Source organism: Phocoena sinus, chromosome 10 (genome assembly GCF_008692025.1).
Source record: "Phocoena sinus isolate mPhoSin1 chromosome 10, mPhoSin1.pri, whole genome shotgun sequence".
Classification (NCBI taxonomy): domain Eukaryota; kingdom Metazoa; phylum Chordata; class Mammalia; order Artiodactyla; family Phocoenidae; genus Phocoena; species Phocoena sinus.
In genome coordinates this window covers 101,099,461-101,126,827 of record NC_045772.1, presented here as the reverse complement: position 1 = coordinate 101,126,827, position 27,367 = coordinate 101,099,461, and the positions used below count along the sequence as shown (strand labels likewise).

General features: G+C 57.2%; 2 protein-coding genes across 9 annotated transcripts in view; both read right to left on the bottom strand.

The window, feature by feature from the left end:
* Positions 1 to 1,290, bottom strand: part of WNT5B (Wnt family member 5B) — a 90,335-nt gene extending 89,045 nt beyond the window's left edge. The window contains exon 1 of the mRNA XM_032644928.1: positions 942 to 1,290. The gene's annotated coding sequence lies outside the window, so the exon portion shown is untranslated. The remainder of the gene's footprint in view (positions 1 to 941) is intronic.
* Positions 1,291 to 19,629: 18,339 nt separating this feature from the next.
* Positions 19,630 to 27,367, bottom strand: part of ERC1 (ELKS/RAB6-interacting/CAST family member 1) — a 391,788-nt gene continuing 384,050 nt past the window's right edge. For all 8 annotated transcript variants that reach the window (XM_032647173.1, XM_032647178.1, XM_032647174.1 and 5 more), the window contains exon 19: positions 19,630 to 24,745. In XM_032647173.1, the coding sequence (XP_032503064.1) occupies positions 24,608 to 24,745 (138 nt within the window). In that variant the 3' untranslated portion in view covers positions 19,630 to 24,607. The remainder of the gene's footprint in view (positions 24,746 to 27,367) is intronic.

Sequence of the window (27,367 nt, the reverse complement as noted above, 5' to 3'; positions counted from 1 at the left end):
GCCCAGGGTGGTAGCAACTGAAAGCTGTTGCCAAGCAGCCAGGTGGCAAAAGCAGTGAAGAAGGCCCGGGGGAAAGTGGAGAGCAAGTCCCCCAGAACAGCTGGGTCACCACTCAGCTCCCCTCTCTGCAAAACAGAAGCAGTCCCGCTCCAGGCAAGTGGAATGGTCTCTCACGAAGACTTGCAGGATGAGAACACCTAGGAACGGGGGCTCCAACTAGAGTGCGTGGCCAAATATCCCCTGCGGCTCCACGAGAAGGTGGAGAACGGCCACCCCGCACCTCTCTCGGCTGGGATGGAAGAGGCAGGGCGAGCGGAGGCGCAATGAAAGAAAACAGAAAACTAGGAAGACCAGCCGGAGACCTGCTCGGGCTTAGGCAGGAATCCAGGCACCAAACTAGCACTGCTCGCGGGGGTTAAAAGAATCCAGATGCAGCTCTCGCCACAGTCTGGCGGGCGCGGGGCGCAGACCCCACCGCGGACCCCAGCTGGGCCCGAGCGAGCCGGGAAAAGCGCGCGGGAAGCTCGGGGGCTCGCGGCGCGCGGACGGGCCGGGGCCGAGCCTGCGCGCCCGGGGGCGGCTCCCCGCGGCTCCGCGGTCGCCGCCCGGGGACCGAAAGCGGCGACACCCGCCCGCCGGGAGGGCGGGGACCCTCGCTACCTGCCGGCCGGAGGCGGCCCGGGCGCGGCGAGCGCCCGCGGCCCCAGCTTTGTTCGGCGGCGGGGACCCTTTCCCCTGCGCGCCCCCCGCGCCGCCGGGCCCCGGCCCCTCAGACCCGTCCCGGGCCGAGCTCGCGGTCCCCGGCCGCGGGGGGTGGAGGGGAGGCCCCTCCCGGACCGCACCTCCCCGCTCCCGATCCGGGTGCCCCGACCGGCCCGCGGGCGCAGGGAAGTTGGGCGGCGGGGCGTGGGCTCTGCTTTCCCGGCCGCTGCCAGGCTTACCTGCGCGTCCGCGGCTTGTCAGGCCCGCGGGCTCCGGCTCGCTCTCTGCCCGACCCGGCCCTTCTAGCGCCCGCGGGGCCGCAGCGGCCGGGGGCGCCGACTCTCCGCGCCGCGCTCCGGTCCCGTCGAGTGTCCGCCCAGCCCCGGGGGTCGGCCGGTCGCCCCCGCGGAGCCCGCGCTCCTTGCCCCGAGGGCTCCCGCGCGGCGCCGGGTCCGAGCCGATGGGCGGAGGCGGGGCGCGGGCGGCGGCCGAGCGGAGGAGGCCGGGCCCTGCGCGGGGCTCGGGCCGCCGGCTGCGCGCTCCTCTCCGCCGCGGCCGGGAACTTGGGCCCGAGTTGGCTGCGGCGGTGGCGGCCGCGGCTCTGAGTGCAGGGCCGACGCCGGCCGGCGGGTCCCGGGCCCCGCGCTCCGCCCCGCGCCTCCTCCCCGCCCCCGCCCCGCCGCGCCGAGCCAACCCGCCCCCGGGGCTCCTCGCGGGCGGCACCCGGCCTCGCACCTGCCTCAGCTCCCCGCGCGCCCGCTCCTGCGCGGGCCCCGACCCCCGGGCGCGCGTGGGGAGCCCCCCCGGACCCTCCGCACACCCACCGGCCCCTTCGCCGGAACTCGACTCGGTCCTCCGGGAGCACCTGGGGTCTCACGCGCCAGCAGCCCCCGGAGCGTCCAACTCAGGGACTGCGGGGCTGGAGGCTCTGGGACTCACGTAGTAGCTTTTCTACTCACATCAAACACTCACACGCTTTATCCTCCTTGAATCTCCCCAAGGAATGGAGTGATCTGTTATTTCTGCCTCACAAACCCGAGCCATTCCCTCTGGTCCTGGACCCCTTTCGACAGCACCCAGCAGAGCCATCCCTGGGACAAGGAAACCTGGCGCGGCGCGGGTACATCAAGAAGAGTGCTTCCACATGGGAAACGCGCGCTCCCATCGCTTCTGGGGCAGCGTCCGGCCTGAATTAGTCCGTAGTCACTGACCGGTGCCTGAAAGGTCACTAGAGGCCCGGCTGGGACCGATGTCCCCAGGTCTGGGCAGTGCACCCTGGGTGAGCTGCCCCAGAGGGAGTAGGCAGAGCTCCAGCTCCAGCCCTGGACCCGATTCCAGACCCCACTAACAGGGTACCAACCAATGGGGCCAGCATGGTTTGAGGCCGGCCCTCCAACTGCTTTTTTTTTTTTTTTCAAAGTTCTGAACCCCCCCCCCCTTCTCTTCCCTGAGTGAGTAGGAGGTCGCTCTGCTAAAGAAATTGCCTTTGAATGCAGTACAGTGAGAAGAAAAAACAACAATAGCAGTAATCAAAGGCTTGGCCTTTTTTAATTAGTAACTGAACAGGGTGACAACCTTCCCCTTTCAGTGGGGGAAGGGACCGCGGGGGTCGGGCGGTGGTCAGGGAACGAGGGACCAGGAACCCACCGTACTGGGCTGGCAATAAGGAGCTATTGTCCTCTGGGTTTTACAATAAGGAAAGTAAGAGCAGTTTTAGCAAATACCAGACTAATTAGAGGGAAAGTCTTCCTTGGAATTGTGCCGTCTTGGCCGGAGGTGCCTGACGACTCTTCTCACCTCGCAGTGAATGGGGTTTATGAGACCAGGTCCAGCAACCTGAAATGAGTGGCCTACAATTGCCATGCCCCCCCCCCCGCCGCCCCCTTCACGGAGGGGAACTAGTTCAAGGCTTTATCTTTGGGGACAGATGAGACACAGAGGGTAGCTGGCCTCATGCAGGATGAGAGCTTTGAATCCACCTTGTCAGATTACAAATAGGCTCAGTTCTTCTCCTCCTGAGGAGAAAGCATCGGCTCCGGGGTTAGGGTCTTTGCGGGAGGTCAAGGGAAGACCTCATGCAGGAGGCCCTGATCATTCCGGAATGCAGACTGGGAGAATTTGGGCATTCGCTTCACACTCACATTTCTTGAGCCCTAAACACACAGAGATGGCTGAGAGCAGGTCCCAGCCGCAGGAAGTTTAAAGTCTAAAGGAAGGAGCACAAGAACGAGCCACTTTGCTCCCCCCCCCGCCCCCCCCGCTAGCTGACCACCCAGGGGGAGGGCAGGTGACGGATGACAGCAACCCCAGCTGTCCCTGGAGTGGTCCTGCACCTCCCACCTCCGTCTCGGTCCAAGATGAGTCAACAGTTGTGGTCCAGCGAGGGAAGCTGCAGCTACCCCCCCCCCCCCCCCCCCCCCCCAGGAAAGAAGCATGTGGCTGAGTAGCTGGGAAAGCATTCACACGAGGAACCCCGAGTCCTGGGCTGGATTCCCAAGGGAAGTGGTGAGCGCCCCACTGCCTGAGTCAGCCCGGAGATGAGAGCCGATGGGGCTGTGGACAGATCTTGCCCATGTTTTGTCTGTGATTGCTGGGTGGGGCCTCTTGCCTTCTCCCCCAGATAAAACATACCCTGACTTGGCATTTGTGGTTTAAACAAAGAAAGAGAAAGCAAGTATTTGGACATATGGAAATCAGTAAAGACTTCTGCTCTTTATTGGAGACCCTATTCCCCCGTCCTGGTCATGCCCTCACAGGCCACCGGCCACATCGGGAGGCCCCTTCCAAGCCAGAACAGCTAACGAAACCCCATCAGAAAGAGACAGGAGGAGCCAGCCTGTCGGGGTACTAGGTCTAGGGCTGACCTCTGCCCCTTGGGCTGTGCACGCTGAGGGCGACCGTTCCCTTTCCATCCCAGCCCCGGGAGGAAGCGCTTCGGAGGGCGCAGCTGCTCCAGATGGAGGAGGAGGAAAGCGCCCTGAGGTGGGAAGGTCCGCCCCCCACCCCAGCCTGCTTCTCTGGCCCTTTCTAAGGGTTCATAGGGATGCACAGAGGATTTCTTGGGGTCACCAACCTGATGAGCCTTTGAAGCCAGAGGACAGAGAGGCAAACCTGGTAACCGCCTCCCAACAGCTACTTCGCAGGCGCGTTGCCTGGGCCGTTCGGCGTTCATTTTGTGCCTCTTATCTGGCTGCCTTTCTGAGAACAAGGGCTGAAAACAATGGTAGATTCGGACCCAAATGTCCGGATACCATCCATAGATTCCCCCACGGACTCAACGGTAGCTGAGCCATTCTGGGACGTGTGGGTCAGGGGGATTCTAAGCACTGAAGGCAGCAGGTGAGAAGAAAGTTCTGCCGTCATGAACTCAATCTGCAGTTGACTTCCTGGGAAAAGTTCACCCCGGGAGGCCAGCAGCCCAAGGAATCTGTATAAAGGCAGAAGGAGGCTAAAGTATTGACAGTTTCAACCGCTGATACGTGCAGAGTTACGTTTTATCTTGCTTGAGATCCATCCAATGAGGACAGCTCCGCTCACCGCACTTGGAGGGGTCTCCTGTGACCAATTCTCCCCAAAGAGAGGCCAAGTGCCCTCCAGGGCGACATCTAACGAGGGTGCTGAGCAGGGGGCTCCACGTCAGCCCCCCCGGGAAGTCCGGACTCACTGCCTGTGCGATCTTGGGCAAGACGCCACTGCTGTCTCTCAGCCCGGGTTTCCTCGTCTGCAAGGGAGTAAGACGGCAGCCTGCCTGGGGGAGCCTGAGGCTTAAGTCAGGCAATGCAGGTGAGGAAACCGAGAACCACGTCTTGTATGTGGTACACACTCAGTACAAACTAGTAACGGTATTACTACTCCAAAGTAGACAGGGCTGAGTTCGTTCCCATTTGGACAGTCTGCTGTGGCTCTCAGCCCTTGAACCCCTGGATCTTCATCCCCATTTTTCTCCTACGAGAAGATATACAGGGTCCTAAATTGTTCCTTGAATGAATTACTGCTTCACAAATATGTAGAATGAGGCAGCTGAAGGTGTCACTAAAGACTGGCAAAATCCGGAGACCCTAGCCTCTGTCACCTGCCGAGGCCCCAGGGTGCGCGGACAGGAAGCCCTCGTGGGCGGGGCCCCAGGAATAAACTGCTCCAGAGTATGGCCCAAAGGGAGGCCCTGTTTGGAGTCGCCACGGACACGAAATGCTACATCCCTTTTGAGATGCCAGTGTCCCCATGTCCCTCCTGTTTCCCCTTCTCAGCTTTGACTGAAGTCCTTTCGTGTGTTCTGTACAGACGGATGTAGGAGGGCACAGGGACACGGTGCCCGCGTCAGGAGGTCTGCCCTCATGGTGGGGCTGGGGGCCGCAGAGGGGCACACAGCCAGGTCAGGTGCCCCGCTGTAGATCCCGGTGCCCTCAGGACGGGGTGGACCCCGCACAGGTCACTTCCTCTCTTGGGGCCGCAGTGTCCTCGCTAACCTCACAAAGCCAAGACTGGGTCAAAGGGAAAGGGAAGCGGCTGGAGGTGTGGGTGGGAGATGGACCCCACGTCCATCTCGTTTTGAGGGTCAGTAGGGGCGGTCAAGTGTTGACGGCAGGAAACAGCGACCCGGAGCGGGGTTAGAGGTCGGGGTGGCTGGAGACGCAGCTCCAGCAAACAACTGATAACTATGAAAGCCAGACGGCCAGGGTCAAGGTGGGAGGGGATGGAGCCTCGGGGATAATCCCTGCATGGTTAACTGGGAGGAGAGCCGGCCGGCAGGGGCCCTGGGGTCAAGTGATGTGCTCTTCACAATACGGCCCCTGGACACGCTTGAAATCAGAAGAAAAGTGAGGCGGATGAGAAATTCCTGGTGTTGGAGGAGGGGGCCGGGAGCTCGGAGGGATGGTTAGCAGTCCGCGCCCTAGGGGGCCTTCCTCCCTCCTCTCCAGGGGATGTTGAGTCTTGTGACCAGAGGGTGTCTCACCATCCTCGGGCTCCGAAACTGCTGCTTGGGAGGCTTCCTAGGGCCCTGGTGGGTTGGATTCCGGGTTTATCAGAACCTCCCAGGAAAGACTGTTACAAACACAGACTCCCAGGCTTGCACCTCAGGCCTTCTGAACAGGTGTGTCTGTGGTCTGTACTTTTGAGGCCCCACAGGTGATTCTGGTCCTCAGCTCAGTCTAAGACTCGGCCACAGGGTCCCGTAGGTCCACACCCAGCAAGCCTGAGGGGAGAGGAGAGGCGCCCTGGCTCCCAGAGGCCCAGGCGGACGGCAGGGCGGAGGGGAGCCCACCTGGTTCCCCAGCCCGACTCCAGCCCACCTTGGCCTCGGCGATGCATCCCCTGAGACTGGGCTCCAGGTCCGCCATCACCATAGTGTTTGAGAGTTCACTTTCGCTAAAGGGTACTAATGAGGATGAAAGAGGAAATCCATAGGTAACCCAAACCTCTCACGGTTAAGTCATGGTTTGTCCCCCGACCTGTACTTATCGTCAGAAGCACTTATGAACTCCTGAATCCCACCTTCTGAGCTGGGAAGCTGTGCTGGTGGGTCCCTGGCTGGAGCTTTTGTTTGGCTTGAGAAAAAATGGTTGTAGCACAAGAGGCGAACAGTGACACGTGGGAATGTATCATCGTAATGGAGTTACACTGGACGATGTGAAATTTTAAGCACCTAGCCCAACACCCTCCCCTGTTCTCTGATCTTTTTCACTCTGTCCACAAGCCTCTGGGTCCTAACACATAACTAAGTTCAGCACCTGCACTAACCCTGGATGTCCGTAAACAGGTTGATCAATGAAAACAAGTCACAGGGAACAGCAATCAGCTTCAACGCTAATGAGACTCTGGGGACTCCGCCCTCCTAGAAGCCCTTCTTGAGACTTCATGCTCTGGCCATGAAGACAGCGAGACGGAAAGAGGATGAGCAAAGAGACTGGAATTATATTCAGTGTTTCCTTTCAAGTTTCAAACATGGGCCTTAAACACCTTTGATTCCAAGAGAAGAAACATATAAATGCCATTGGCTTTGAGAGACTTGCTGGTGGGCTGGAGGGGCTGACCCGCGTCTCCCAAACCTGAGTGGGTGGGAGGGAAACTGATAAGGAGAGAACAGGGTGGGAGGTGACTGCCCAGGAGGGGAAAGTGCTGGCTAGTGACCTCACCCACTCCTTAATCAAACTCCTAACCGCCCCCCCTCCCCCCAGCCCTGCTTCATTTCCTTTTTGCCTTTCTTGTAGCCTGGTAACCACACCTGTATCCCGTAGGCTGATTTCAGTCGTGGGCTGCCATCTGGGGTGCATTTTAAGCAGGAATTTCTGGAAACAGAAGAGCTACCAGACCCACAGCAGATTCTCCAGTGGTGGAATTTCAGGCACCCCAGCATCTGGATGGAGGAGATGCTTCAGGGCCCTGGGGGTAGATGGGACGCTGGGAGCCTTCCCAGTACCTTTAGATCTCAACACCCAGGCGGCCGCCCACCTCCAGTTCACTCCCCAAGGCTCTGTCAGGGCTTCTGTCCCAGCTGGTGGCAGGCAGCCAGGAGCTGCTCGCTCAGCTTTTCAGTTTAAATGTCCACCTGGGTTTGCAGTGAGTGACAGGGACAGGGTCTCCGGAAGCTGACAGAGGAGGCCCAGGTCATCGAAACCCAGGCCTGGCAATCCAGGGTCCCCAGGAATTTCACTCGCTGGGATGGGTTTTGAGTGTGTGTTTCAAAGATGCCTTCATTCTAACTGTTAAAGGTTCAGACCCGACCTGGTCACCATCAATAGTTTAAAAGGCTCTCCCTTTGCACTTAGAGAACCCTGAGCACGGCCGCTATGACAGCGACCCGGACAGACAGAGGACACTCGTGCTCCAGCTATGGAGCACGTACGTTTTGACTTAGGGCCAAGCCCTGGCCCGAGAGCCTTTGATGTGGGGAGACAGAGATGAATCAGGCGGGTTGGCAGTTGGGCCAGAGAGAGGGAGGGAGGGGAGTTTCTCTCTGGGGAGGAGCTGGCTCAGAGCTGCTGGAGGAGGGGAGGGAGGGCCGGAGCTGGGGGCCTGAGCAGGGGTGGTCCGAGGCGGGCAAGAGCGGGCAGCCGGCGGGCGTGCCGGGAGGGCCTTGGGTCAGCCGCCAAGGCCACGGGCTGGAGGGTCCCCACCAGCCGAGTGGAGTCCTCACTGCTTGAAACAAAAGAGGGAACACTCAGCCTTGTCCCCTGGGGGCCGAGGGAAGACAGTCACCCCCAGTGAGGGAGGGGTGACAAGGAGGCCCCTCACTGCCCAGGACTGGGCTCCGAGAGGTGGTCCTGAGACCACGGTGCCAGAGGTGATGCATCCTGTCCTGCTCCGCACGGGCAGCCCCAGCGCCCCAGCCCAGCCCCACGCCGAGGCCCAGCTTTAACCGCAGAGCCCAGTCTGACTTTCTTTCCCGTCTCAGTGGGCTCGGGAGGGGCTGGCGGGCTGGTAGCAATAAAGGATGTTTTGAGCAGCTGAAGCCACAGGCATACACTCAGCTACGGAGAAGCTGTGGGGCAGCCCCAGGGCACCACCCGTCCGCTCCTCGCCCAGGGCAGCCAACAGGAGGAACCACCTGGGCCGTGTTCCTGCTTGCAGCCCTGGCCCGGCCAGCCCTCCTTGCCCTCCAGTAGCCCCCTGGGTGTCCCTCCACCTTCCTCGGGGCCCTGGTGCGGTGGTCGGGTGGGGCTGCTGGTTCTGGGGTCGGGGAGGGAACACCCTCTCCAGCATAAGAACCACTGTTTGGGAAGCGCAGACCCCGGAGCCCGGCTTATGGGAAACCTTCCGGATCTGGATAGTTCCCATGGCAACGAGTGAGGGTGATTTGTCAGTTACACCGCGTCACAGGGATGACTGTTAGCTTTTATGGATTTCCCACTAGTATGTGGTGTCAGGAAATGTGTGGAGGGACACCTGCTCGGTCCAGAGATTATATTGGAACAGCGTCAGGACAGCACTGACCAGTCCTAATGGAGCGCGAACACGGTCTGAGGAATGTGACCCTCCTAACGGCACTCTGAGGACAGCACCCTCGTCATCCCATCCTGCAGGTGAGAACGCTGAGACCCAGCGAGGCCAGGGGGACCCAGGTCAGGCCTCACCTGTCCCCAGGTGTACAAGAGCCAATGTGGAGACAGGGGCTTCTCCAAACTCCGCCCCAGACACCCCAGGTCTCCATCCCACGCCCACCATCATTCAGGGGCGGGAGTCACGCTGGCCCAGTTCTATAAATAGCGGTGTGGGGGGTGGGCGGGCTGCGCTGGAGACGGTGGGAGAAATGCAGAAGATAAAGTGCTTTTCTGCGTAATCTGTTCAAGCTTACAGGGAGGCAGGAAACCAATTTCCCCCAAACTAAGAAAAAGGGCGGTTCTCTGGCCCCTGGGGCTGGAGACATGATGCTTTTTTTTTTTTTTTTTTTTTTGCGGTACGCGGGCCTCTCACTGTTGCGGCCTCTCCCGCTGCGGAGCACAGGCTCCGGACGCGCAGACTCAGCGGCCACGGCTCACGGGCCCAGCCGCTCCGCGGCATGTGGGATCTTCCCGGACCGGGGCACGAACCCGTGTCCCCTGCGTCGGCAGGCGGACTCTCAACCACTGCGCCACCAGGGAAGCCCTGACGTGATGCTTTTAATAAAACAATTCTGGGGCCGTACCTGGAGCTCTGGGGAACAAGCTCTACCCGCCAAGCCACTCAGGCCGGGCCAGGCCCGAGCAGTGGGAGGCTGCCGCTTCCTGTGCGCTGTGTCCCCTCCTGCCCCACCAGCCAGAAGCTGCAAAGAAAGCAAAGACCCACTGGATCCCAGGGTGGGAGGCTCCCCCTGGTGGCCCTGTGGACCCCCTTGCTGGTGGCCCCTGGGGTCTCGACGGGAGGAGGGAAGGAAGCAGAGGTTTGAACAAGTCCAGAGTCTGCCATAGGAGAAGCTGGTCCACTCCTGGGCGTGAACCCAGGAATCGAGAAGATGCATCAGGACCCCGAGGTCACGAGAGCAGAGGGGTGGAAACAGCTCAGACATCCACTGACTGATGGATGGATAAACACAATGCGTAAAAACACACAGTGGAACGTCATTCAGTCTTAAAAAGGAACGAAAATTTGACTCAAGCTACAGCATGGATGAAACTTGAAGTCACTGTGCTCAGTGACGTAAGCCAGACACAACAGGACCAATATTGTGTGACTCCACTTACATGAGGGCACCGAGAAGAGGCAAACACATAGAGACAAGAGGTAGACTAGCGCTCACCGGGGCCGGGGGAGGGGCGGCAGGAGGGGGCGGAGCTTCAGTTGGGGAAGATGAAAAAGTTCTGGAGGCGGATGATTGCACCACAGCGTGAGTGCACTTGACACTATTGAACCGGACACTTACAAATGGTTAAAATGGTAAATTTCATGTCATTTATATTTTACCATAATAAGAAAAAAAAAACAAGAAAAGAAAAAGAGGAAATGTGTCCATCCATTCTTGTGGGGAAAAACACACCTTTTTCCAGAGTCCTAAAACATTTCCCAAATCACCCAACTTGTGTTGAAATTTCCTGGGCTTGTCTGAGCCTAGAACGGAATCTAGGGGGGATACTGTCTTAAAATCCACTCCGTTTGGAAGAATAAATTGGGAAGAATTACTGTACCTGATGTGAAAACTTACAATATAGTTGGAGTAATCAAGGCAGCATGGCTTAATGGAAGGACAGACAGATCAGTGGAACAGGGTGCGGAGCCTGGGAACAGACCCACACAAACACCCCCAAATGCTGTTGACAAAGCTGCAAAGGCAGCTCATTGGGGGGACGGTTGTCCCCAGCAGTTCAGTCTTTTTTTTTTTTTTCCAACATCTTTATTGGACTATAATTGCTCTACAATGGTGCGTTAGCTTCTGCTGGATAACAAAGTGAATCAACCATACGTATACACATATCCCCATATCTCCTCCATCTTGCGTCTCCCTCCCACCCTCCCTATCCCACCCCTCTACGTGGTCACAAAGCACCGAGCCGATCTCCCTGTGCTATGCGGCGGCTTCCCACCAGCCATCTGTTCTACATGTGGTAGTGGGACGAACAGTCTTTTCAGCAAGGGGTGCTGGGGCCACTGGGCACCCATAGGTTGAAAATGTGAGCCTCAGCATCATACAAAAATCAACGTGCTCGTCACCAGCCACTAGGAACACGCCAGCGAAATCCACGGTGAGGTGCCAGCCCAGACCCACGAGGACAGCTAAAATGCAGAGTGACTGGTAAGGCCGTGGCAAGTGGCTCTCTCGTACGTTGCCAGTGGGAATGCAAAATGGAGCAGCCTCTCTGGAAAAGAGTCTGGCGGTTTCTTTAAAAACTAAACATACGTGCGCCATACGATCTGGCATTCGCACACCTGGGCCTTTATCCCAGAGAAATGAAAACTTGTGCTCCCACAGAACCTGTACCTGGAAGTTCACAGTAGCTCTATTTGTAACAGCCCAGACTTGGAAATGGCCCACATGTCCTTCAACAGGTCAGTGTGTGAACAAAACGTGGCCCGTCCATACCAACTCAGTGACCAAAAGGAACCAACACTGATCCGTGCAACAATCTAGGTGGATCTCAAAGACATTCTGCTGAGAAAAGCCATTCTCAAAGGTTACAGACCGAGCGGCTTCCCTGGTGGCGCAGTGGTTGAGAGTCCGCCTGCCGATGCAGGGGACGCTTGCCGCAACTAGAGGAAGCCCGTGTGCAGCAATGAAGACCCAACGCAGCCAAAAATAAATAAATAAAATAAATAACTTTATTTTAAAAAAATGGTTAAGAATCCCACAATGGTCATAGTAGAGCAGAGGACGAGTGTGGTAGCCCCTCTAAACCCAGGGTCCTGAGTGACACCCGTGAAGCTGGCCTGTCTGTCTCACTACAGAGGAACATTGCCAGCATCTGCTCTGGGGGGTCAAACATGAACTGCTTTTTTAAATTTTTAAATTAATGTTAATCTTACAGCAAAACATTTAGAGGCGGTTATTAAAGTGTTTCTGGACACACTTTGAACAGAAATTATTCAGTACAAGGACACAACATGGGTTCACTAAAAATAAATCATCCCAGATTAGACTCATTTTCCTTTTTGGTAGGATATCTGTTGGGGGTGGGAGGTGCCATGCATGTGTGGGTGCCCCAGCCCTTCTGCTCAGGCAGTCACCCCACACTCACCCCATAGTACCAGGGACAGTCTGGGACATTCCTTCTTTTCATGCAGGCAGTCAAAAATTTTAAGTGTAGTTTCGAGTTTTCTCATTTCTCAGATATCTTGATAGCTCCTTTGAAAGTCTGCTCCATAAGCCTTGTAGTTGGGTTGAGAAGTTCTGTTTGAACGTTACTTCCAAGTTATTTGGGGTTTTTCTCAAGCCGTTTCAGAGGCTGTGTGTGAAGTTGAGTATGTGTTGGTGTTTTTGTCGGATACAGCAATTAAATTTGGTACAAACGTAGGTAGCTACAGTTTCTGGCTCCACAGTGGGGAGTGGGTGAACCCCCATCTCATGCCCCAGGTTCACATCTACACTTTGCAGTTGCTGGCAATTTGAGAATCCCAGTGAGCACTACAGTTTGGAAGCATCAACTGTCTTCTGCTGTCTCCGCTGGACGCTGGATTTATTTATTAAACAAAATGTGAGATGCCGCCTCCATGGGTGGCATCAGTGGGGTGCCCGGGCCTGGTCGGAGTAAACAGCATTGACCTTTGCTGCTTCTGGTAGCGCAGACCGATTCTTGCTGACGTAGGAAGGGCTGAGATGGATCCAGGTTCAGCCTGTGCCTGGCCTCCCGTCACCCAGCTCTCAGGCGGACCTTGGGGAAGACACGTCCTGAGCTGGGGCCACTGGGAAAGAGCTGTAGCTGCCGTGGGATTCAGGCGGGGCTGGGGCCCCAGCGCAGGGGGCTTGGGTGCGGCGCTGGAGGGGGCCCGGCCTGCAGGGTGGGGATCTGGGCCTGCCCCGGAGTGGCCATGGGACCACGACCGCCGTGCTTAGTGTTTCCAGACCTCCTTCTGTTTAAGATGAAGAGACCGGACAAGATTTTTTTAAGATCCTTTGCAGCTCTAATCACCCACAAGTCTACAAGGAAGAATTTCCTAACATAAAAATCTGTTCAAAGATAGAACTGGTGGCCTCAGAGAGTGTGAGCGGCTGTGTGTAGTCCGGGGGATCCTGTAATAAGAGGGGAGTTTGGGCAACCCCTTAATAGAAAGCAGCTTCTCTCTACTTCCGATATAAAGTGAATTCCTCACAGGGTTTCTGCTCTAAACCAAACAAATCTAATAAAAGGTAGTTTACTCAACCTCCTTATGCCCTGTTCCCTGTTTGGAAAGCAGAGGAAGCATGCAGGTGTCCTTTTCGGGCAGACCAGAGGGAGGCAAAAGAATGACTGGACAGCCTGGGGCTACAGGGAGGGTGCGTCTGGGATGGGCCAGCAAGGAGCTGCCAGGACACTGTCAATGTTCCAGGGACACTGGCCCTGAACCGGGGTCGGGGCCGAGCAAGGGAGCGGGGAGGCCCCGGGGAGGCTGGTGCGGGGAGCCGATGAGCAGTGACCGGGCAGTGGACAGGCCTTGGTGCTGGGCGGAATGGCTTAGGCTTCATCCTGGGCTAAGAGGAACCTTGAGAGGTTCTAGGCAAGGGAGCAACAGCGACCAAAGCAGTGCCCAAGACTGCAAGGATCGGGTGTGGAGCAGCCTTTAAAATTAAAAAAATTTCTGTGTGTGTGATAAAAAACATGTAACAGGGCTTCCCTGGTGGCGCAGTGGTTGAGAGTCCACCTGCCGATGCAGGGGATGCGGGTTCGTGCCCCGGTCCGGGAAGATCCCACGTGCCGTGGAGCGGCTGGGCCCGTGAGCCATGGCTTCTGGGCCTGCTCGTCCGGAGCCTGTGCTCCGCAACGGGAGAGGCCGCAACGGTGAGAGGCCGGCGTACCGCCAACAAACAAACAAAAAAACATATAATATAACACTTATTATTTTAACTATCGGTAAGTACACAATGCAGTGACACTGAATTCACAATGTTGAATAATCGTCACCACAGTCTATACTCAAAAGTTTCATGTCATCCCCAACGAAAACTCCATTCTACATTGTCTGTATTTCTTTTTTAATTAATTTTTTTATTGTGATAAAATTTACATATAAAGTTACCATTTTAACCATTTTTTAGTGCATAATTCAGTGGCATTAAGTACATTCACATTGTGTGTGACCATCACCACGGTTCACATCCAGAACTTTTTCATCTTCCCAAACTGAGACTGTCCCCGCTAAACACTAACTTCCCATCCCCCTCCTCCCGCCGTGACAGCCACGCTCCCACTTTCTGTTCCTGTGAACTTGCCTATTCCAGGGAGCTCCGTAAGAGGAGTCACACAATATTTGTCCTTTGGGGTCTGGCTTAATCACTTAGCATAATGTCTTCAAGTTTCCTCCATGTTGTATCCTGCGTCAGGATTTCTTTTCTTTTTTTCTTTTTTTTTAAGGCTGAATAACATTCCATCGTATGGATACTTTGTTTCACCTGTTCATCCATCGATGGACACTTGTATCGCTTCTACCTTTTGGCTTTTGTGCATATGCTGCCATGGACGTGCGTGTACAGGCATCTCTTTAAGACCCTCAGTTCTCTGGGGTACAGACCCAGAAGTAGAGCTGCCAGGTCATCTGGTAGTTAGTTTAGTTTAATTTTGGAGGGAACTGCCATATCACTTGCTGGTAGCCTTTGAAAGAGCCCCACAAGCTATACCCAGAGAAGAGGCAGAAGAGCCTGGAAGGCAGGAGAGGTGGAGCCAGGCCGGGAGTCGGGCATCCCGGGGGTCTACCCAGCTGGCCGCAGCCGGGCTGCGTGAGCCCGCGTATGCGGCATCCCGCTCTGAGCTCTGTTTCCTTCCCATCCATTCGTGGAGTGCGGTTTTATCGAGCACCTAGGATGCGGACACTCTTGTATGCAGAGGGTACACTGATGAGAGAACAGATGTGAGCCACATCCGTCTGAAACGCAGATGGGACCCCGGTCCGTCGTGTGGCCAGGGCTGGCTTGGCGTCCAGCTCATCGCGGGCATTTAATCAGCAGCCCCTTCCTGCCCTCCGCTTGCAGCCGGGCGACCGAGGGCACACCGCATGTGCTCTACAAGTGACTCCCTTCTCAGTCTCATTTCTTAAACTCACAGGGGGCCACCCAGCAGGACGACCACAAACCACTTTGGTGGTGGTGGGAGCTGGTGGGCCGGGGGGCTGCCCCAGGGACGTGAGTCACCCCCGGCAACGGCAACTGATGCCAACCTGGACGCAGACCTCACAGGGGCCCCCGGAAGAGCTGGTGAGACACAGATGTGAACCCCGGCGTCGGGTCAGAAGAGTGCCCTGCAAGCCACCCGGCTGCGCACAGCTGGGGCTCTGAGTCCGGGAGGCTGAGGAGGGAGCGTGAGGGCGCGCGGAGGGGAGAATCCCTGCACGCAGGCCGCCCCGTGCTCCTGCCCGGGCGCGTCCTCCCCCTCTGATGCCTTCCAGATCAGCTCAGGAGCCTCGCCCCAGACACGGTCCAAGTTGGCAACAGCTACACGTCGGGCCGTTTGGCTTTTAATAAAGTTTATGATTTAAACCTTGCACTCTTAACACCTTCTTTGCAAGCCTCCGAGGGGAACAAAAATGTGGAATTTGTTTACTCATTTCCTTCATGGCAGGGAGACCCTCTGGGCCAAAGCCTGTGGGTACGTGTGCGTGTGAACACGCAGTTTGGTTGTGTGGCTGTCCGTACACACACGCGCACACACATCCACATGCACGCGCTCAGGGGGAGGGGAGGAGCCTTTAGAGAGACCAGCGGCCACCGCAGTCCCTGGCAACTTCCCCAAACATCAAACAAGCCTTCAGCACGAAGACCCTCCTCTGGAGAAGCGACACCGGCCTTAGGCTCCGGGTCTCTACCCGCCGCAGTCGGCGACGCAGGAAGGAGCGTCGTCAGACTGCTCAGAAGCTGCTGGAAAGAAAGGAAAGTCTCAAGGCCCCAGAGGACCCGATCCCAGGGGAGCTGATGGTGAGGCCATCGGGACTCAGCAGGGTCCCGGGCTCCAGGCTCAGTCCCAGCTGCCCCCCTCCTAGCCTGGAGGCAGGATTGTGACTGGGCGGGGAGCAGACGGCATCCCCCCAGGCTGGCCCTCAGGGGAGGTCTCCTCCTGACAGCCACCCGGCCAGTACGCTTGCAGCCACACGGGCCGGAACCGGGCCCGCTGTGGGACGGTCCTGGAGTCAAGGCTCGTGGGAGGCCGCCGAGTCCACGGCAGTCCCAGTGTGAGCTCAAGTATGCACCGCTGCACGCAGGGGCCCCAGAGAAGGAGGAGCCGCACGCCTGCCCTCGGGGTCCTTCCAGCCGCAGGCCTGGGCCGGGGAGCAGGCTCAGCTGCCGTCTTGGATGGGGACACCGCACCTCCCGCAGTTCCGGTCCACGTCGGGGGCTGCGGGCTGGAGCCCACGGCGTGATGTCCTGGCTCAGTGACCCGGCATCAGGTTCCAGTCTCCCAGGTCCCTTTGGCCAAACGGGACAAAGTCTGCATTCAGGACCGCATCCCTGTGGGAGGGCAGCATGGCCACGGCCGATGAGGCAGGCGCGCTGGCATCTGGGTTTTTCCCTCTACAGCGGAAGCAACGTGCTTGTTGGCATCTGACGCCCCTGGGGGAGGGCACTGCAGCCAGGATGGGGGGGCCTGGAACAGGGCAGGTGAAGAGGCCCGTGACCCCCCGCAAAAGACTTCCCACTCCAGGTCCCGTGTCCCCCATCTGTGGGAGTGGGCATCCTTATCTCTACTTTTAAAACGAGGAAACTGAAGGTGAGAGAAGCCAGGTGGACTCTCCAGGGCCACACACCCGACCCGCAGTACAGACCGGACGGAGACCCCGTCTTCCGACTCCTGGCACACCGGCCTTCCCGCTCACGGCCAAGGGCCCCACGGGCCAAGCCCTACTTTGCCCTGGTTGCCCACCCGTCCAGCAGAGTGGGGATACTGCTCCCCGTACCTCCGCAGGCCCTGGAGAGGCCAAGCGTGGGGAGGGGCCGGGCAGCCTGGAGACTCGGTCCCTCGATGGCCCACCGGACAGGAAGGCTGAGTGGCTACTCGAGTTTTCTTTTCCCCAAAGCATCAGGTGACTCATCCTGACGTCCACACTACGGTGACAACCCAAGGAGAGCCTGACCGAGCCCTCCAGCCGCCCTCCTCCTCGAGCTGTCCGGGCGTGGAGGCCGCCCGCTGCCCACCCAAGCTCCAGGCAGGGATGCCGCAGCTTCCCGCCAAAGCCCGACGGGAATCCTGAGAAATAAATTCACGGGTGGATGCTGTCCTCGCCCTCCCGGGACCGCAGAGCACGTCCCTTCAGGCACAGGCAGCCTGGGGACACCCAGGACGGGCAGCGGGTACCAGGCGCCGTATGGATGGCGGCGGGAAGGCAGGGCGTCCCTCCTGGCCCAGGCCCCCGGGGGGCCCCCGCCCGGTTCCTGCTGGTGAGACCGTGGCTCCCCTCTACCCTCTGAACCCCCACTGGCCTCGATGCCCCAAACCCTCCTGCCAGGGGAGGTGTCCCCACATCCTCAGCCCCTCCCTGGCTCTGAGCCCTGGACTGGCCACGAGCCACTCAGAGAACAGGGAGGGAGGCTGGGGACACCGACAGGGGTCAACCCCTAGGCCCCTCACTCCCTACTGTGTAAGCGGGACCCGGGCCCAGCCTCCTCCTAGTGCGTCCCACAGCCTCGGGCTGGCGGACCGCTCCCTCCCAGCCCGGACACCCAGCTGCCTTTCCCCGGTCAGCTCCCCACGGTGGCTGCAGGGGGCACCTGGGCGCGTGTGCCACGCTCCCTAGCAGGCCTTCCTCTCCAGGGCATCGCAGGCCTCCGGGCACTGACCTTGGGCCCCGCCGTGCCCTCCCGCCGAGCGAGTGACCTTGCCCTGGGGACACCAGACCACTCGCCCGTGTCCCTTCCTGCCTCCCCCTCATCCTTGAACCCCCTGCCGGCAAAACTGTCTTCCAAGGTCAAACTTGAGGCCTGTGAAGAGCACGGCCTGCCCTCCTCTGCCCACCTCCCCTCCCCACCCCGCCCCCGTGGACCCCGCGCGCCCAGAGAGGTGGCCACTGACGGGGGTGGAGAGCACAGCTCTGGAGACAGAGCCCCGCCGTGGACGAGGGCACAGCCCTGGGAAAGCTGTGTGGCCGCCCTGGGCTCACCTGTGAAATGGGGCAAGAGGACCTACCGCACGCGACGGCCACGAAGGTGCCACGAGACAAACACGTGATGTGCCGAGTCCTGAACTGGCGCCCAGGCCACGGTCCGGGGAGCCCGAAGCTGAGCCGCTGAGCGTGGGTGAGGGATCCGGGGGTCTTGGGGGAAGGTCCATGTGGGATCCCCGGTAAGCACAGCTGCAGGGTGTGAATGTTTAAGAAGACACACATGGTGGACAGAGCAGTGTGAAGAGCTGGGGGCCCAATGCCCGGCTTGGACAATGGCTCACGGCCAGTCTCCCCGGGTCCACATCTCGCTCGTCACTGCCTCCGCGGCATACAGGCTGGATGATCTTAAAGCAAATCGCAGACGTGAAGAAAGCAACTCTATGCTTCACACTCTTAAAGCAGCTTTCAAACAGGTGAAAGAGGATCGTCCATTATCCCCGTTACAGCTTGTGACCTGGAGAAGGTTGGGAGATGAGGTCGAGGGCGGCTGAGGCTCCGGGCTGCGAGTCCAGGGAACCCCCCGGACACCTGGGAAAGCGTGTGGATCTCAAGCCAGCGTCCTCAGAATGGTCCCTCACCCAGGGTCTAACCAGCCCCTAACTGTCTTTGGGTCAGCCCGAGATGCTCCAAATAATCACAATCTTCTCCGGATCCGGAGAAAAAAACAAGTGAATGGACGGAATTCTCCACTGAAACTTCTCCTCTCACGTATTTTCCTTAAACCTCGGGGTCCCTGCATCCCTTTGTCTGCAGCTGAGCTGGTGACCACGGGGTGCAACAAGAAGCAGTGAGACAGGATGAATGGAAAACCTGGGACAGCGACCACTGGCACCTGACGGCTGGCTGTGGACACACCTGCTCACGCTGGTGATTACGTGCAGCAAACTCCACATCCTGCCAGCGAAACTGTTCCCACTTTACAAGGGAAGGACGGGCAGCAGCGGGTCTTCAGCCCTGTGAGCAGCGCCGCGTCCCAGGCTGGAGGGGGTGAGGCTGGGCAGAGCCAGGCGTGGCAGGGCTACGGGGTGGCGGCACTCGGCCCCCAGTGCCAACGCCCGGGTCGGGGGCCAGCAGGATCTGCACGAGAGCAGGCCAGCCCCGTGTGGGGGAGACAGAAACAAGCAAAGCAGAAAACCAGCTCTCACCAGAGCGCCCAGAATAATTTCTCCCTGAGTACCAGGCCAAGACAAATGCCAGAGCTGGAGATTTCCTGAGCAGATGCTCTCGGCAGCCTGGTACTCCTGGTACCCGACCGGAGATTTCCTGAGCAGACGCTCTCGGCAGCCTGGCACTCCTGGTACTCGCCTTCTGTCGGCTGACGCAGCTCACACCTCTGAGTCTACACATGGGTGCACGTCCCAGGGGAGCTCCAGCACCCCCTGAACCAGACCCTCTGAAGCCGCGCCCGCCCTGTGGGCACTTGTTCTAAGCCCTGGAACTGTTAGAGCTGAATCGGGGACAGGGGCTTGGGCCTTGGTGTGCGGACTGTGAAACGCAACGAGGGGGCTGCCAAGCTGGAGTCCAGGTGGGCACCCAAAGGGGCGCCCCCTTCTCCGCGTCAGGGCCAGGGTGCTGTCCACTCTTCCTCCCTCCCCTGACCCGGGCATCCCTGCATCCCTGGTACCCCAAGTGGGGCTGACCTCGTGGGGACCGCAGGCCTCTCCTGCTTTGCAAAGCATCTGAGGACACATTCCACTTGGATGAGCAGACTGCGTGAGGCTCAAAGAAAGACACAGCACATGATTTTTAAATAACTTTATAATTTCCTGATGGATTTAGTTTGTGAATAAAAAAGAAAAAAAACGAACAAAGTGTTTACAATAATTATCAAGGCAAATTCGACTCTAACTCAGTTTCTCCGTAACGTCATGATCGTGTCAGCCACACGACGGGGCAGGTACACAGCTGAAGGTAGCGGTGCGTTCGCTCACAGACCCCACCCCTCGGCAGCTACTGTTGCCAGAAGGAACTCAAGCTACAGGGGGTCAGTGCCCGGCACCCTGGGGCCTCATCAAAGGGCAGCTCTCCCTCTGGAGCAGCGGGAGCCGTCCCAGGAGGCCCAAGTCCACCCGCTGCACACCCGCTGGGCTCGAAGGCCCCGGGCCGCCCCCAGGGGTCCACCGTGCCGAGGTGGCGAGCACAATACTGCTGTGGGAGGGTGGGGGGCTGCCCCAGCCCGGGGGGGCTCTCTAGCTTTGGCAGGGGCCACCTCCTTTCCTGGCCAGGCCACTGCTAGGGCCCAGACGGATGGCCTGGGCCTGGGAGACCTGGGGTCTAAAAAGCTTTCAGGGAAAGGATCCAGGAACCGAAGCCAAAGGAACTGGGCTCTGAGGAGGACTCCCCCATCCAGATCATAGGCTCCAGGCTGGCCGGGGCTCGGCCCGTCTTGGATGGGCCACGGGACGATATAGCACCAAGTGGGCAGGAAGAGGTCCGGCGCCAGGCCCAGGTGACCACACAGCATCCGGCACACGGGGCTGCGGCCAGTGTGGGCTCACAGATCTGGAAACACCCCGCAGAGGTCCTGAAGGTGGACGGGCAAACCGGGGCCCAGGAGCCTGTTCCCCTAACTCTGTGGTTGCCTCCTTCCCTGGGTGGTCGCCTGCCTGGACCATGGCCACCGTGTTTCCCCAGAGGCCAGCTCAGCTGCCATCCCAGCCAACTCGGGGGGGATGGAAGGAGCCTGGCTGCCCCATAGCTTGAATTCCTTTATTAACATGATATTGGAGGGATTTTTAAAAACACAGCTCTTTAATTTTTCAGTCCTACAACTACTTTGTAATATCTTAATAATCTCAACAGTGGACACAAGGTAACCGCCCCAATTCTCTGAACCACACAGACAACATCGACAAGCAGAGAAACAAAAGAGGAGGTGGGTGTGGGACAAAAACCCACTCCCCCCAAATCAATCCCTAAAACCACCTCTCCCCCAAGAGTCAGGAGGAGAAATACCTACAACAGGGTCACAGCACTCGCCAAACACGTTGGAAAAACCCAGGAGACACTTGGTTACAGTTTTGACACTAAAAAGTTTGGAAAGTTTTTGCTTAAAAAGAGTAAGACAGCCATTTTGTTCAGAAGGATTCCCCTGGATGTTTTCTTCTTGCCCAAATGTTCCCTTAGTTCACGTGGGGGAAACACCAGATTCCTCTGAAGACACTTATCTGACGGTGCGTCCCTGCCAAGAAGCTGGGGCCGGCAGTGCGGGTGGGCCCAGGTCTGCTCGGCCCAGTTGCCCGCTCCCCCGGCCCCCCACGCCCTCCCCTCCCCTCCCGCAGCCCTGGGCTCCCACGGGTGGGAGACGAAGCTGCGGGGGCGGGACGCAGGGTCCGTCCGAGGGGACTCGGGAAAAACCACTCGAGGGCCACGTCTGCATGGCCACGCCCTCCTCCGCTGCTCTTGCCTCAACGGCCCCGAAGCCACCCGTGGGCCTGTGCTTACACAGTGGGCTCCACAGGAGGGCGCGCGGGCGGGGTCAGCAGGACTCCAGCAGCCAATCCCAAAGCCGATCCTGACCACCAGCCATCGGCCAAAACTTGGAGACGACTTCCTCTTCTCCTCTCCCTCTGAGGAGCGGGTGAGCCAGTGGCTCCTGCAGAAAACCCAACAGACCTTTATGGACACACAGGGCCGAGCCCCGTTGCCTCCAATCACGCTGGAGGTGCCTCGGGTCCCGTCTGCTTCACTAGTATTTCTAAAGCCCAAGTGTCAGGAAGAGAGGCGCCTTCAGATGGTAAGGTACACGGTCAAGGTTAGAGCCGAGATGGATTTGGGGATTCCCATTCCCATTTCTTCACATGTTAAAGCCCACTTAAAATCTTTTCCATTTCAAACGGTATCCAAGTCCTTGCAAATCTCAGTCCAGACACCGCATCAAGAGCTCAGTGAATGCTTGGGATGGAGGCACATGGGAAGAGGACACGGTCGCACTGTCCTTCTTCTGTCCTGAGCCCCGGGGCGGATGCCACCCACTCTCCCTCTTGCTTCCCCCTTCGTGATGACTTTGGTCTGGGTACAGAGCTTCAGGTGCTAAGGGGAACGAGACTTGCCAATGGGATGGAGGAGTTTGGTGAACATCACAGGTAACCCGCAGTGAGTTTTCAAGGTTACAGATCTTCGGTAGCAGCTGCATGAACTTGTGAAACCATGAATATCAGAAGAGGTCACGGAACGACAGATCTCGTGTGATAGGAATTGTGCATTTAGCAAATGTTGGCTCAATGGATGACCTAAACTTAGTAAGACACTCTAAATGCTAAAAACTATGTTAACTTTGCCTGTGGTATAAAGGCAGGTCCTTGTTCACTATTAAACTTTAGCCAGAGCCGACTTTCATCCAGGACCAAACAGCCCCTAGAACCATTTGAGATGCTAGGACGACCACCCAAGATGCACCGAGGAGAGTCCCGCTATGCTTCAGAGACAGACAGATGGCGTCTGCCCAGAAACTGTTCTTCTCAGAAGCACCTGCCCAGAGGAATCCCATAAGGCCCTGGAGGGGAAGCCACAGGAAGGAGAGCAGGCAGGAGGGCAGGTGGCAGGGGTGGAATCTGATGGGTGACGTGGAATCAGCAGGACCCGGGAGGCCAGCTAGAGAGAAGCCGGCCAGGCCCGCCGCTGCTCTGCACGTGGCCTCTGGGTCCTGTTCCCTGTTTGCTGTGCTCCCGGGGAGGGTGTCTTTCTACCGCAGTTCTTGCTCTGTGGTGGACAGTGTGAGATTCCCAGACTCCAGCCCTAAAATACTGGGGGCTTTCTACATGATTTATGGGCAGTGCTATAAACAAACGGGATTGAGGTAATTGACCACAGACGGTCACCCCTTGCTGTCTAACCTCCGCTGCACCCCCTCTCCAGCCAGCCTGGCTATCAGGAAGCATCTCAGTAAGAAATTTATGAGCAGAGTCCATTTAAACCTTCGGTAAGGAGTACTCGACAGCTTCTCGCAGGGAGAGCTTGTTTTACGGCAGGGAGTCAGGGAAGCTGGAGATGTGACCATGTAAGTTAATGGTACAGTCACAGGCTGCTGGCGGGAAGATACAGGACTGACGGCTGTGAGGACCTAACAGGCAGCATCGGAGAACTTGGGGAGGAGAAAGGAGAAAACGCAAGACAGACCCATCGAGCCCAGCAACTCTTACCAGGATGTGAGCGTCTGGTGGGTGTCTGGCCAGAGAGGTGGTCAAGGGGCTACAGAGCTGGGTGAAGTGATCTACTTCTTGGTGCCTGATATTTAAGGCTGCCATTATCTACGCCTGGGGAATACGTCAATACCTTCCACGGGATTTGCAACTTTGGGGTCAATTTTCTGTTATGCAACATGGACCTGGCTGAGTTCGACAAGGTGCACCTGGATGTCTAGAGAAAACACCATCCACCGTTGCAGCCCATTAAACAGTACACTCTCTCAGGGGGACAAAACCCCGAATCCCAAGTCACCAGATGGGATTCTGCAGGCGAGTAAGTGACTCAGCTCTCTGCCCCCCAAGACCCATAAATTCCATTATAACGAGAAATGCTGATTTGTGGAAGATTTTTCTGGAAGAGATACCTTCTATTAAGATGGGGGAGGGGAAGGGTGTGCCTCTTACTGCTCTGACTTGACCAGGTGGGTCTCACAGAATCCTCGACTGCCCTCCCTCCCTGCAGACAGGCTTTCTTCCAGGATGGGTGCCCGACAGCGACCTGTACACAGTAGGCACTTCATAACGATTATCCGAATGAAAGAAAGGGGGAAGGGATGCGTGTGGGAAGAGAAACACTCGTCCGAAGCAGAAGCTCTGGTTCAGCAGGAAAGCTGAAGGGGCGGGGGCTGGGCCGCCGGAGCGTGGAGCACGGGCGGTGGGGTGAGGCAGAAGCACGCTTTGGGGCCTAGACTGCTGACGAGGGAGGTGTTTGGGAGAAGCCGGCCTGACCCCGAGGACCGGTCGCCTTCCACAGAAGCAGAGCTGCGGGGGTGACCACACTGCCCTCTTCTCTTTCAGTGACAGATGTGATCTGACACACCAAGGTCCTCAACAAGAGGGACTCGCCCCAGAGGCTAGGAGAAGCGCAGGCACCAGTGAGGCACGGAGGCCAGGATCTCCAAGCCCCGGCGCAGCCTGCCCGCAGTCCCGCACAGACGGCCCTGGTGGAGAGTAACCAGGATGGATGGGAAAGAGAAGAGCCGGTCGGCTCTCTGTCCCTGTTCTCTCTCCCCGCCGTCTCCTTTTTTAATACTCTTTTTGAGATTGTTTTTTGTCTTTTTTACCCTTTTACGAGAAAGCACCTGTTGTGACATTAGAACACGCGGCGCCCTGGTCTGCAGGGAAGGCGTCTCTCGGTGAGCTGAGCTCTGCAGAGTCCAGACCTAGTTCTCACGCCACGGACAGAAGGGAGGAGGGCTCTGCCCCGTGTCCCTCTGTCAGGGCACAGCCGCCCGCGTCCACGGTGTCACTGCCGATGGCTGGATGGCAGCTCTCCACACGGAGGCTCGGCCACTCACCCGCCCTGGACAGCAGGACAATTAGCGCAGAGACAACAGTGGAAGACAGGAGGACAGACGCAGAAACGGTGCTGGAGCCACACTCGCGGGACTAACCGAGACAGGGCAGAGTCTGGAGTGTGTGTTTGCTGCCAAGAGCCGTCTGAGCGCCCCCTCCTCGTGCTTCTCCCTCCTCGGCTCCTGGGCTCATCGAGCGGGCTGCGGTACTGGGCTGGCCGCTCCCCACGGAGACGGTCACGATGATTCTTCCAGGGCGCTGACCACCTGCTCCAGGATGTCGGGGCAGCGGTCTGCTATCTGCTGCAGGACGGCGTTGGCAAACTCCTGTAGCTCTGAGTTGTCCCGCTCACCCTTCTCTAACTCGTTCTGAAGCTGCAAGGAGAGACGGATTCAGGAAAAATAAAACATCCCTACTGGCACTGAGTTAAGAATTGTTGTTCACCAACAGAGAGATGACATTTGCAACAACGTGGATGAAACTGGAGGGCATTGTGCTCAGTGAAATAAGCCAGACAGAGAAAGATACATACTGCGTGGTGTCACTTATATGTGGAATCTGGGGGGAAAAAAGTCAAATCAAATTCAGAGACACAGAGAATAGAACAGTAGCTGCCAGGGGCTGGGGGTGTGAGAAATGGCAGTGGGTGGTGAAAGAGACAAACTTTCAGTTATGAGATGAATGAGGTCTGAGGTCTAAGGTACAACACACTGACTAGACTCCATAACACTGTGTGGCAGACTTGAAATCCGCTAAGAGAGCAGGACTTAAGTGTTCTCATACAGAAAAAAAGGAAGTCGTGAGATGACGTATGTGTTGATAACTCGACCGAAAGGATGGAGAATCCCTTCATGATGTCTGTGTACATCACACCATCAGGGTGTATACCTTGAATATATTACAATTTCGTCAATCTTAGCTCAATAAAGCTAAAAAAGAAAAGAGAAATGACAAAAAAGAGGCAGTTTCTATGTGAAGTCTTCCTGTGTCAAAATTAACAATCAGGAAAGTGTAAAAGTAAATATCAAATGTCTCTTCCTGAAAACGAAGGTTAGTGACTGGTCCAAGGCCCCGAGAGGGTGACCTGCAGAGCTGGGCTCCCACCCCAGGGCTCGCACTCCGGGAGTATTCTCCCACTGGGCGACACCATCACTCACAGGCCCAGGAGAGGGAGGGGTACACGCGTGATCAGGCAGGATCTTCATCTCGCACCCCGGTCCCTGCCTGAGGGAGGCTTCTCCACCGGCCACGTGCCGCTCCCTTGCTGACTGAGCCAAAGAGAGACACGTCTAGTCCTCTGTTTGCTTACAAGTATATTTCCTATTGTTTTAAACACTCTCGAGGCGCCGAACCAGCATGTACCGAGGGCCTACTATGTGCTAGGTGCTGAAAGATGAACGGATCTGCACGTACACAGACGATTATGACCCAGCAGGGAAAGGGCCATGACTGAGGCCTGAACACGCTTCGGGGGAGACAGGAGGATGTCCGCTTCACCCTGGAGGAATCCGAGATGTTCCCGAACAGGAGTGTGTCCAGGAGATCAGAGACAGAAGAGGCAGTCGAGCAATAAAGCAAGTGCAGACGCACAGAGCCACCTCGGGAGAGCGAGCCTCCCCTGCAGCTGAAGCATCCGGTAGGCGGCTGGGTGCAGAACGACAGAGGTGAAGCTGAAGGGCCATACTGGGGCCAGACAGCATACACAGAGCTGTGGGGTTCAGATTTCATCTGGTTAGAACAACAAGGACGACAACAACAGCAGCAAGTCCGAGACCTTTAAGACAGCAGAGTGACGCGATCACCTTCATTTTCTCAGAAGACTCTGGGAAGATAAAGCACGTCAGCCTGAGTGGAAGGAGGGACATGTCGAGGGAGGTTACTGTCACGAGCCCGGGTAGAGTGAAGCAGGACTAAACCTAAGGTGGGCCCAGGAACAGAGGGGGACCAAGTGGGTAGGAGATTCTCCAAAGGCAGGACTGGCAGGAGGCAGGGTTATGTGAGAGAGAACAGAGAGTCAGAGAAATAAGACTGAAAATACAGGAGGCAGAGCAGGTTTTAGGAGAGGAAGTAAATTAAAAATTGAGTTTAGGGGCTTCCCTGGGGGCGCTGGTTCGAGTCCTGGTCCGGGAAGATCCCACATGCTGCGTAGCAACTAAGCCCGTGAGCCACAACTACTGAGCCCGTGAGCCACAATTGCTGAAGCCCACGCACCTAGAGCCCGTGCTCTGCAACAAAAGAAGCCACCGCAGTGAGAAGCCCGCACACCGCAACAAAGAGTAGCCCCCGCCCGCTGCAACTAGAGAAAGCCCACACGCAGCAACGAAGACCCAATGCAGCCAAAACTAAAAAAAAAAAAAAATATATATATATATATATATATATAAAAATGAGATATTCATATAAAGTACAGTACAATGCCAGACACACAGAAAATGCTTGGGAAATGTTAGATGTTGTTGTCATTATTGTTACCGTTGTTTTTATTAAACAGATAAGATTACCCAGAAAAGAGCATGTAGATTAAAATGCAAAAAGAATCCAAGTTTCAATTACACTGTTGACAGAACCTAGATGCTCTGAGCCAAGAATGACTAGGCTGCTTTTTCAAACATCAATATAGCAAAGAGCTGGGAACAGATTTGGCAATCTTCTTTCTGCTAAACGTTGCTAAAAGACCAGGACGTGCAAGGGCCAGATTCAGACCACACGACGTCTTGGTGTACCTCAAGCTCCGGCTGCATCATATGAATAAGAGTCTCTGAAACGGGGAAAACCAGAGAGGCAAGGGGCCTCGTGAACACGGCCGCGTAGGCCGTAACCCAGAGATACTGCTCGGTGAAAATGCTGCAGCTCTCAGGTCTCTTCAACCAGCTGAAGTAAGTGAGGAGGGTATGAGGTTGTACTGCTTCAGTTTCTTACCTTAATCCTTCCCAGGAGTTCTCTGGACAACTCTGGTTTATGTTCTGAGCCAGGAATCTTCACGAGTCATGTAGCTA